Raw genomic sequence first — 12,477 nt, 5'->3', positions numbered from 1 at the left:
TATTTTCATTTTTTAAGTGCATTTAATTTATGAAAAAAAGATAAATACATGTTAAACTTACTTTCTAATATCCTAAAATATTTGATACATTTATTTTTTTATTTTTTACAACCGTTTTACGCATACATTTTTATATTTTGGATTTATTAAATCATAATTTAATTTGTTTCAAGTAAAATCAAATTTGGTAAACATTTTTAACAAATATTTTATTTAGCAATTGTTGAGTAAAATGTATGAATTTATTTTGTTTTCTAATGCTGTAATTTTTGAGTCATATATTTGTTTTTCTTTGGCTAACTGTATAACTTTTTGGGGTTGGTGGTGTGTGGTATCACCTCAATTCAAAAGCAGTCGGCTTCTTGCCATGTTTTGTCACCACGCCAAGCAAACGCTTGAGGCTCCCAAGTCAGTCAAGCGCAATACGTGAGCTGCCAAAGAGGGACGTCTGGTCCAGTTCGGTCCAGACGTCTGATTGCTTCCAGATGACAATCGCAGTCGGTGCGAGACGTCGAAGGAAGCGTGAGCAGATGCTTCCCGATGGCCTCCGCTGATGTGCTCGTGGCGCTTTTACTCTTCGCCACCTTGGCGTCCGCTCAAGGCTCTCGTTCAGGTGAGTCCGTCTCGTTGATCGGCTTCTAAAAAGTGGCAGTCTTTGTTGATGATGGCAGTGATGACTGAATTTCTTGCATATCCCGTCATATGACCCAATATGTCATACGCAATACAGTGATACCTCGGTTTGCGAACCCCTTGGCTTACGAACTTTTCGGTTTACGTACGTTAAATTTATGAAAATTTTACCTTGGCACACAGACTATTTTTCGGGATACACACGGCGCTGCCACAATGAGTGATGTGTCGTTCGCGAACGAGCCCGTTCTAACAAGAAAATGGCAGCCGGCTTGTTTTGGTCCTCTATTCCCCGCCCCCAGTCTTCGGTTAAAGCCACGTGATTGGTCAAGAACGCAGCAGTGAGGGAGGTAGTTTAAACATTAAAGAGACAGGCAGACAGCAGAGAGAGTGACACAATGGATAGAAAACAGTGCAATTTGGACTGGTTTAAACTTTAATAGTTCAAAGGCAGAGTGTAGACTGCAAGGTTAAAATTCCCATTAATCAGGCTCTACAAATCACCCACACAAGCCATCCGGACACTTGATGCAAAAAGCTATCAAATAGAACACAATTGATGAGGAACTAGGTAAAATTATCGCAGAGAAAGCACGGCAACTTCACTCGGATGTCGTCAAGAGGACACCTGTAAGTTCATCATCCATTGATGACTTCAAGGCTAGACACCGACTTTAAGCGTCGTACAGGGATTCATAGTGTCTTTCGTCATGGTGAGGCAGGCAGTAATGACGATAAAATTGCCAAAGCTTCCAAGGAATCATTCCTCAAGATGGTGAAAGAAGGTTATGTTCCTCATCAAATGTTTAACGCTGATGAAACCGGCCACTCCATTCCATCAAGTCATCAACGACCATCACAAAAGTAAATAAAACAACTTTATTACACAGTACAGTTTATTTCCTTAGTTATAATAGCATATCACATTTATTGTCCATAAAATAATGTATATTTTTTTTGTAGTTTTAAGGCTTAGAAAGTAAGAAATTATGTTTTATGGGGACCAGGGAACGGATTATTCACATTTTAATGGTTTCCTATGGGAAATTATTTTTTTGGGATACACACTTTTCGCCTTACACACTCTGTCTGGGAACCAATTAAGTTCGTAAACCAAGGTATCACTGTATGCCTAAAAAAATAACCGAAATGGTCATATCGATGATGATTGTCCAGTTTTGTACCCGGCGGCCATGCAGCTTCTCAATCCTTCCTTCCAACAATCCGTAGAAGACGTTAACCTCCTCTTTGAGGTGAGCACGCATCCTCCTTCCTAATCATCACGTATTCACATCCCACTAAATCCACTTCCTTGTCTCCCATTTAGATTTTGCTCTCCGGGACGGAAATCCGAACCCGAGAGCCGCTCGTCATCCCCGACCCGGAGCTGGCGTCCCTCCGCGTGGTCCGCCCGCTGGAGCTCATCTGCGACGACGTCCTCCCTAAAAGCCGTCCTGACGTCCTGCGTCTGTCCGCCCGGCTGGACGGCCGAATCCGCCGCCCTCTTAGCCCGCCCGACTTTGAGAAAACCGTGCTGACGTTAGTGTACGCCACCCAGACCGCGGCGGCGGCGGATGGCGCCGAAAGGCGAACCGCCTGGTCGCCGTCCATCGTCCGTCTTTTCGAGGCCATCCGGAAGGACCTGGAATTCTGAGGGTGTGCTTTTCATTGACTTTTTTTTTTCCCCTAACAGTCATGTGATATTATAAAACAAAATGTCTGATCTTTCAAGTCTTTCCACGCAGCGCGCCAACTCGGCAAAGAGTGATTAGGGCGGAAATGAAAAGATAACACGGGAATTTCCTGCCCTTTCTTTGACAAGGATTATTCTGAATATTTGAGGAATATTCATAGAGCGTGAGTTAATACAGGTAATCATCTATTCACTATCTAACTAGCTAGCTGGCTACCTAGCTAGCCCTCTATTTACTATCTCGCTACCTAGCTGGCTATCTGTTTGCTATCTAACTAGCTAGCTGCCTATCTAGCCAGCTATCTATTTGCTATATAACTGGCTAGCTGGCTATCTATTTGCTATCTTACTAGCTTGCTGGCTACCTAGCTATCTGTCTATTTGCTATCTATTCGCTATCTAACTAGCTAGCCAACTATTAGTTATCTATTAGCTAGCTAGCTAACTTTCTATCTAGCCAACTATTAGTTATCTATTAGCTAGCTAGCTAACTTTCTATCTATTTGAGTTATTCCGGGTTGAGTGAACGCTGGCGCATGTGGCTGCCGCTGCTCACCTGCAGAAAAACTGATCCTGTGACTGTAAAGTGACCTTGAGAGTTTTGAAAGGCGCTTAGAAATGAAATGTATTATGATTATTATGATTTATCTTTATACATATTTTGACAGTGCGGCGTGATGCCTGTGTGGGATGTTTGATCAAATATTAAAGTCAACAATCACACTCTTCACTGCAAAATCTATGAATGCCTGTTTCTGCCTGCCTCGTGCTGTACGTTGATATTTTCCATCCTTATAATGTGGAGACAGCACACCCATGTGGTCAAAATAGTTTTTCTTTCAATCTATGATTTGACATTTTTTAAATTCCTGAACTAAAATTCAAAATTAGTTTTGTTTTGTTCAATTCTTGAGTGTACGTTAATGAATACAATCGAATGAAACTGTAGTTTATGCTACGCGGTCACGCTACTGTATAGAACTGAAATATATCCATAAATCAAACGTATTGTCAAAAGGTATAAAACTTCCTTGTGTGTGACGTTTGACTTGCAGTACGACGTTCGTCCACTGGGCGGCGGCATATCCCAACCGCTGTTGAAGAATCACGTGACTCAATCAGGAAGCGGTCGTTTCTTGCACGAAAACTACAGGTATGCATACATGTTCCATTTTTGGAAATCATAAATAGGGAGATTTTCGTACTTGAGACGCTGTGCTTGTTAAAATTATTCTACCTCAAAACTCATCTGTTTACAATTACATTCATTTAGTTTAATCAGCTATTTTATTATTTATCATGTATTGTTTTATTGTTATGTGTATTGTTATTTTAATTGGAATTGTTCTGAAAGGTGCTTTTAAATTAAATGTATCATTACTATTATAACATTTACAAAAGTATGAATTAGAGGGCAAACAAAAGTGCTTACGTTGTTTATACATTCAATTAGTATAAAAATGTATTTTGTTTTTTTTTTACATTTTCTATTGTTTCACCTTACAAATGAACTGACAGTATTGTGTCAATAGTTGCCTTATAAAATTACTTACTACGTATTCTCGATTCTCATTTTTCGAGCGCCGGCAGAAAAATGACGGTGATTGGGGCTATTCGTAGTTCCATCACTTTCCAAATAGGAGCGATTGGTATTGTTTACAAAATGAGAGCAGCAAAAATAATAATAATATATATATATTTTTTTTTTTAAACTGGGAGATTTGGCTCTCTAATCATGAGGCGCGAGTGAGTATCAGTAACATCCGACTTACGACTAGCCGTACTTACGACCATGACCGCCAGACAGTATTTTTTTAATTCTACGCCTTGCACCGCAACACGCTCTATTTCGACTTACGACCGTTTTGACTTAGGACCGGTTGTCAAAATGGTCGTAAGTTGAATTGCAGCACGTTGCGGTGCCAGGCGTAGAATTAAAATAAAAAAAATAGGGTGTGGTGGTCGTAAGTATGGGTGGTCGTAAGTCGGATGTTACCTGTACTGTGGTCAAAATCGGGAGTCTCCCGACCAAATAGTTAGACGTAACTTGTATGTACTGTAGTATGTTGACTGCCAATCAAATTTAAACTTCCAATCCACTCAAAATGTCGACGGTTTGCCGTTTTGAAATCTTATTTTGCATTCAATGCTTGTTTTTCTTCTTTACAGGAACATATTAGTGTTTCTCACAAGCTGGTCTGCAGCCCTGATCAAGTGGCCGGTGAGTTCTTTCCCAGCTTTTTTTTTGTTTCCATGACCAAACTTGAAAACAGATTTTTACAAAGACTTTAGGGCAACATTAAACACGACAACATTGGCTATGTTGTATGTTTATGATAATAATACTCTCAAGATCACTTTACAGTCACAGGATAAGTTTTTTTGTGGGTGAGCAGCGGCAGTCACACGCGCCAGCATTCACTCAACCAAGAATTCAAATAGATAGAAAGCTAGCTATCTCGATAGCTAATCGATAGCTAGCGAGATAGATAGATAGCCAGCTATATAGATAGGTAATGGATAGAAAGCTATCTATCTACCTAGCTAATAGATAGCTAGATAGATAGCCAGCCAGCTAGATACATAGCTAATAGACAGAAAATAGCTAGCTAGCGAGGTAACCATCCAGCTACACAGCTAATAGATAGATAGCTAATAGACAGCAAATATATAGCTAGCTAGATAGCCAGCCAGCTAGATACATAGCTAATAGACAGAAAATAGCTAGCTAGCTAGGTAACCATCCAACTACACAGCTAATAGATAGATAGCTAATAGAGAGTAAATATATAGCTAGCTAGGTAAATAACATTGTATCATGTTAGCATGATTCGAGCAAAAAAAAACAATGTTGATGGTTGTCGGTGTGATTACAAAATATGTCAAGGGTTTCCAAATGCGACAAAATGGTAAGTACCAGCATACATATGCTGCTGCTGGTACATATGAAGTACCAGCAACAATCACAATACCCAAAGTATTACATTATATTAAAAAAAAACACTCATTCAAAATAACAGAAGTTGTTTACTTGCGTCCAATGTAACATTTTTTTTTTAATATTTTGTATACACACCGGTCCCCGAACCATGTCTGTGCTTTTACGACAGAATCGCTTTTACCCAATACAAACGTGAGAACTAAAGAGTTAGTCAGAGACTAAAAAAGACGTAATGTACACACGGTGAAGGATCCATCCTGGTAATGTAAACGTCCGGCGGTTGCCAAATAGTCCTTTAAACATGAGCCGGTGGACAAACGGGTGGTCCACGCCAAAATAAACCTCAAAAGGAGGACTGTCTGCACTAAAAGTGGGCTACGGTCCTCCAGATTATGGACTGGGAAGGATTCTTACCACTTGCTACCCTGTTTAAACACGTCAAAGCAGAAGCAGTTGATACCAGATGGTTCTTGTGATCCACTGAAGCATGACGAATGACTTAACTTTGACCCGGGCGGGGGGGGCTCCAGAGTCAAATCGCATCCCTTACCCGACCTTGGCATTCGATACAGATGCGTGAAGTGGGGTTCCCACGTGCCCCCCACTGCTGCATGGTGACGAGAAAAGACCCTGTGACAGGTCAAAGACTATCACGTATCTGAACCGCTCAATTGCCGAATGAGTCCGACTGTCCCTGGGGTTCACTTGACAGGTTTCTTTCTGTGAAACGTCCCCCGGATCCCCTTTGTGAACCCTCCGAGTGGGAACCCGTCAACCTCGGGTCCACCCCAGAGATTCCCTCACCTTGATAGCTTTCTATGAAACATGTCCCAGATACAGTCCACAAATTGGTCCCTTCCTCAAGTTCGTCCGGCGCAGGCTAATTTCTGTCAAACGCCCTCCGTACATTCATACATTCCTGAGATTCTCTCGTCGCCATCTGTGGAACCCGCCACAAATTAGTCCACCCATGGGCTGCTTTTGATGGAACTTACCCCTGACCCGATATGAAACCCCTAGTTCCCTTCGCCTGCTTTCCTTCTACAAGACACAAATGAGTCTCTCTCCCCCGAGGTTCATCTGCCAGGTTGCCGTCTGGGAAGCGTCCTCCATATCCAAACTCCAAATGACATCCGCTCAATCTCAAATCCAGACCAGACGGTGACTTACAAAAACCCTTAATCGATGCCAAATGCTTCCCCTTCGTCAATAACGGAGACCCCAAGGTCCTCTTCCAATTTGTCCGTCCACCAAAACTGATCCTGTGACTGTAAAGTGACCTTGAGAGTTTTGAAAGGCGCTTAGAAATGAAATGTATTATGATTATAAGGTTCGTCCACCTGCTTGACTGTTGTGTGAAATACCACAATACGGATTGGGTTAGCCTTTATTAGTCTGGCAGTGGAGAAATTGACATTTCACAGCATCAAAGTGATGAAAGTAAAAGAAAAGGAAAGGAAGACGTAGAAAAACAAAATACAGGAGCTGCTGTAGATGCAGCCACTCTCGCGGCGCCATCTTAAAGTCAAAATAACTAAAAAAAACAAAAACTAAATAACAAATAATATGACAACACAAAGACACAGTCATTCAATCTTAAGGACTTTCTGCACCCTTTTTTACATGAAGCAGTTCTAGATGAAAAAGGAGAGGATCAAAGCATCCTTTTCACCAGTGGATCAATGTGCACGTCTGCTACAAGCTAAATGTCGAAAGCAAACAAGAAGCTGTGGCATCAATGTACGAAAAACAAATTGTTTCACATCGCCCGTCCCACGTAAATCCGCTTCAATTCCAAGCCGCGACAATTCCACATATGCATATGGCCTTTTTGCTGAACAAAGCGGGGCTGTGAAAATGCTGCCCATGACAGACACAAAAAAAAGCACAATGGCCCCAGAGCTGTCCAGCGATGACACTCAAATGGCACTGATTATTCCTCCCGAATCAAAAACTGTGCTGGCGAAAAGGCGCAACCGCTCAGCAGGGCGAAGGTCATGGTCAAAAATGCTAAAAAAACAATCTGTACCAGTTCTGCACAAAAGAAAACACAAAAACAACCAAAAAAGCAAAGCTCGTGAGAGCACTTGCTAACGGCTAACTACTCAGGCGCCATCTTGGACTGCCTTTAATTTCGGAATCAATACGATTTTTTTTCGTGGATCTCCTCCATTTTTCCCCCGTCTCTCAATTAACTCGATGACTTGACCCGCCCTTCAGAACTCTAAACCATTAAATCTGAATTCCGTGGAGTTCCCATCAATCATGAATAATCACGTTAAGTAAAATGAATGGGGGGTATATAAAAGCTAGCATGTTTAATTGACTCCCCCTTAGGAATGAATGGAGCTAATTAGATGAGGGCCGTTGTGCAATATGCTCAAGTATTCCCGTCGGAGTCTCCATCGAATGCTCTCGTCATCCCAGAATTAAGAGTAAAAAAAAAAAAGAGTTAAAAAAGAAAATCTGATAATTATGAGCATAAAAGTTCAGGTTAATTCATAATTGCTATCTGCCGCTAATTTGAATTCATGACGACTCAGCGTGGCTACTCTGAAAATAAAACAAAAATAATACATTTGATTTATAGGCACCTTTCAAAACTCTCAAGGTCACTTCAAAGTCACAGGCTTAGTTTTGCTGTGGGTGAGCAGCGGTAGCCATATGTGCCAGCCTTCACTCAACCCGGAAGTAACTCAAATAGATAGAAAGCCAGCTAGCTAGCTAATGAATAGCGAATAGATAGCCAGCTAGACAGCTAATAGCTAGCAAACTAGCTAATGGATAACTAATAAATAGCTAATAGCCATATAGCCAACAGCTAGCCAGCTTATAGCCAGCCAGCTAGACAGCTAATAGCTAGCCAGCTAGCTAATGGATAGCTAATAAATAGCCACATAGCCAACAGCTAGACAGCTTACAGCCAGCCAATAGCTAGCTAGCTACTGGATAGCTAATAAATGGCTAATAGATAGCCAACAGCTAACAGCCAGTCTCCTAGACAGCTAATAGCTAGCCAGCTAGCTAATGGATAGCAAATGAATAGCGAATCGCAGTAGCTAGATAGCTAGCCAGCTAGATAGCAAATAGAGAGCTTATGTTTATATAATTATATTATTATTATTATTTATGTACTCCATTTGAACCTATTTGATACTGTGGACTTCAAGATGTCGCCGCGTGAGTGGCTGCCTTTACAGTTGCTCCTGTATTTTGTTGTTCTCCTTCTTCCTGAAAGGATATAGACGTCTAATCTAAATATGGCGCACGCTCAAAACAGTGAAAATTATTCCGCAAACATAAATCAGTGGTTTGCGTTTGATGATAATGCAAAATGAAAGCCAGATGCCGTTTGCGGTCTGGCACAGGATTTACTCCACGGGGGGGGGGGAGGTTTCAGGCAGAACGCGGGACCCCAGGAGTGCCCGAACGGCAACGAAAAAAAACCCATAAATTGCGTTGCGGGACGATCCCACCTGCGAGCTTAACATGACAGTCAAACTGGGGGTTTTATTTAGCTCCGGTTTGGGGATTGAAGCATCAATCTTGTGCATCTGTCAAGACACTCTGGGCTGACTACACCTACATCTGCGAGGTCGTTAAAAACAGAGAGAAAAGCCACTGATAATATCGTCTGTTTTTCATTATCCAACCTCTGGTCGGATGCATCAAAGCGATGTCTTAAGTGAGTGAAGTGCAGTTTATGAAAACCTGCCGCCGGAATAGCAGTCCAGGTATGACTTACGTTGACCAAAAGACGTTCGCAGGCTTCTGTTGCGCTCGCGCTAAAACGTTTGGCGCTGTTCGAACAGAGATAAGGGTCCCATTTAGCTACCTAGCTCTCTATTTGCTCTCTAGCTGGCTAGCTATCTATCTAGCTATAAGCTACCGGTTAGTTAGTGAGCCAGCTTTCTGTGTATTTGAGTTACGTCCGGGTTGAGTGAACGCTTTCTCATGTTGCTATCTATTAGCTATGTAGCTGGCTCGCTAGCTATCTAGCGAGCTATCTATTAGATATCTGGCTGGATAGAAAGATAGCTATTAGCTATCAGCTGGCTACTTAGCTTTCTATGAGTGGATTGCGTGAACGGTCGCGCGTGTGGCTGCCACTGCTCACCCACAGAAAAACTGATCTTTTGACTATAAAGTGACCTTGAGAGTTTTGAAAGAAGCTTATAATTGAAATGCATTATTATATTATTATTTTGTTACCTTAGACACTCTTCTTTCATCCGAAAAAAAATGTCATGCTGATGAAGTGATACCAGGGTGAATGGGGCAATCAGGGCCAGTCATACACCATAATTAGTCACGACGAAAGAAGTAATCAATTTAGCTTCAGGAAATAATCCTCTGCTCCCCTCAACCTTAGAGCAGGTACTTATCAAAGCAGAGGTCTGGCATTGCCACCTCTGTAATTTAGGGATATATATCAGAATCAGAATCATCTTTATTGCCAAGTATGTAGAACACACAAGGAATTTGTTTCCGGTAGAACACGCTGCACTAGTATCGTCGTAAAAAAAATGCTAAGTGGCACTATACAGTTCCATTTTGGCTACTGTTGAACATATATATATATATATATATATATATATATATATATATATATATATATATATATATATATATATATATATATAGAGGGCTAGAGCTACCAGCAAAATTTTAGTTCGCTGATGAAGCTTCTCGGATGAGGAGCGAAACGTCCGACACCTTCAAAGAAGTACAAATGACGGCTGAAGAAACCTTTTCATCGGACTACATAAACATTCAATTCAGCATAAGAAATCTTAGACGCTCTTTCATCTGAAAAAAGGGTTAATTCCTAACTTATATGGGTCTGGAGTTTTCTGAGCTTGAAATGGGGGCGTCTGTACAAAATATATATACATATTGATATATTTTGCGCTTTAACCACAGCTGAAGCTATAACAAAGCGCTAACATGGATAAAAAGGCAAATGGTGCCCCCTTGTGGAAGGCAAAAAAAAACACTGCCAGAGGTCTGACCAGTGCTTTATCGGCACCCCCCCGAACAAATTTGGGAATGACGCTCCACGTCATGCTTTTCAATTCCCGAATGGTAGTGAATGAGTTAATAGTTGGCTGACTATATTATTTTGAATAATAGTTGTTTAAAAAAAAAAAATATTGTGTATGTGAACATTTTAGACTTAAAATCTGACTCGTGCGTCAAAAAAATCGCTTCTGTCGCCACGTTTTGCTTTCCTCGATCCGCAAGTCCGTCTTTTTGTTCAAAACAAAACCGCTCAGGTCTCTCTGCGGTCATCTTGTTTTTTTTTTGTTTTCCCCTCGAAAAAACAGCTGCAAAGAGGCTCGATATGAACATTCCACACCAATGAGGAATTTCAGCCGCTGAAACCCAAACAGTGCGTACGCTCTAAAAATCCAAAGCCATCATAAAATTCACACCCAATCAGTACAGTTGAAGATAAAACCAGATGATCTCATTGACATCATGAAAACCCCACCTGTGTCCCAAAAAAACAAAATCTCATTGCAACCCCTTTAGTTCCCAAAAGTCTTATAAAGACTGTTTGAGGGTTCCAAAATGAGTGGTCCGACGCCTTATCAGCACCTCTAGCATTCTTACCCGCATGTAGTATCCTAAATCTGAGAATAGAAGCTCAAAAACATCCATATTTGTATCTGGACTCTCCCACAACCCGAATGTGGTTCCCAGCGAATAATCATAAGCAACAAAATGTATTTGCCACGGCCCGTCGAGGCAGCCAAGAATTCCAACGCAGTATCAAAGGCATCCTGCCACCAACTGGGCGCGGGGGTGTGAACCTTGTCATTCATTGCGCATTCGGCGCGATTTTAGCGGCCATTTTCCAGGAATGTAGTGTGATTCGCGATAATCAGCGTAAAAAAAAAAAAAAATTCGACTGCAGCCCGTCTAGGCAGCCAATAGTTGAGGCTCGCCAGCATAGTTGACACTTTGACAGTCATTTTCAAGAGATAGCTTTTGGTCAATGGATGCTTCCACCTTCGTGTTTGCTTTCGACATTTAGCTTGTAGCCAGATGTGCGCAATCCACCTGATCCACTGGTGAAAATGACGTTATGATCCTATCCAGTTTCATCTAAAATTGCATCATGCAACAAAGAGGGTACAGAAAGTGCTTCAGATTGAAGACTGTGTCACATGATTAGTTTTGTTGTTGTTGTTTTGACTTCAAGATGGCGTCGCGAGAGTGGCTGCCTTTACAGCATCTCCTGTATTTTGGTTTTCTACTTCTTCCTTTCCTAACCATGAATGGCTAATCCAATCCAACATCTTTGTCCCAATTGAAATTACTCAACCCACAATGAGACTCTCCAATTTACATCAACATAGTTCCTGAACTCCGAACAGCCATCTGGTGGCGGCAAAGTACCATATTCCTCAAAATGAAACTCTCTATCTCACTTCAATGTAGTTCCTCGACACCAGTGTGGGAGGGGGGAAAAAAACTGTTTCCATTTACGTGAAACTCTAGAATTCATATCAAAATAGTTCCTTGCCCATGCATTTTGTTTTTCTACTTCTTCTTTTCCTTTCATCACTTTTGCTGTTGTGAAATATACATCTCTCCACTGCGAGACTAATAAATAATAATAATAATAGTAATAGTAATAATAATAATAATAGTCGTAGTGGTGGTGGTAATAGTAGTAATAAAGGTGGTAGTAGTGGTAATAATGGTAATAGTAGAAGTAATAATAGTAATAATAGTAATAGTAGCAGTAGTGGTGGTGGTAATAGCAGTAATAATGTTGGTAGTAATGGTAATAGTAGTAATAATGGTAATAGTAGTAATAATAATAATAATAGTAAATAAAATAATATAATAATAATAATAATAATAATAATAATAATAATAATAATAGTAATAATACATTTCATTTCTAAGCGTCTTTCAAAACTTTCAAGGTCACTTTACAGTCACAGGTTAAGTTTCTCTGTGGGTGAGCAGCGGCAGACACACGCGCCACTCTACCCGGAAGTCACTCAAATAGATAGAAAGCTATCTCGCTAATAGATAGCTACCTAAATAGCTAGTTGTGTTAAGTTCATTCTGTCTCCTTATTATCTCTTACAAATTAGCTAGATAGCTATTTAGCTAATAGATAGATAGCTAGAAAAGCTATACAGTATTTTTTTTGTGTTGTGTCACATTAGTAGAGGACATGTTTGGTATA

General features: G+C 40.8%; 1 protein-coding gene across 2 annotated transcripts; it reads left to right on the top strand.

Moving 5' to 3' along the window:
• The first annotated feature begins 221 nt into the window (after window positions 1-221).
• Window positions 222-3,475, top strand: fam180a (family with sequence similarity 180 member A). 2 transcript variants are annotated; one of them, XM_088988454.1, is made up of 4 exons: window positions 222-613; window positions 1,810-1,886; window positions 1,961-2,289; window positions 3,382-3,475. In XM_088988454.1, the coding sequence occupies exons 1-3, from the start codon at window positions 541-543 to the stop codon at window positions 2,285-2,287; spliced, it is 477 nt and encodes a 158-aa protein (XP_088844580.1). In that variant the 5' UTR covers window positions 222-540; the 3' UTR covers window positions 2,288-2,289; window positions 3,382-3,475. The 2 variants fall into 2 exon arrangements, with proteins under 2 accessions (XP_088844580.1, XP_088844579.1); XM_088988453.1 differs by lacking the exon at window positions 3,382-3,475 and having other exon boundaries at window positions 230-613; window positions 1,961-2,511.
• Window positions 3,476-12,477: the final 9,002 nt, after the last annotated feature.

This window comes from Hippocampus bargibanti, linkage group LG22, assembly GCF_051943395.1.
Source record: "Hippocampus bargibanti isolate YZ-2025 linkage group LG22, ASM5194339v1, whole genome shotgun sequence".
Taxonomy (NCBI): domain Eukaryota; kingdom Metazoa; phylum Chordata; class Actinopteri; order Syngnathiformes; family Syngnathidae; genus Hippocampus; species Hippocampus bargibanti.
The sequence above is the reverse complement of the archived record's forward strand: the minus strand, read 5'-3'. Positions and strand labels throughout refer to the sequence as shown.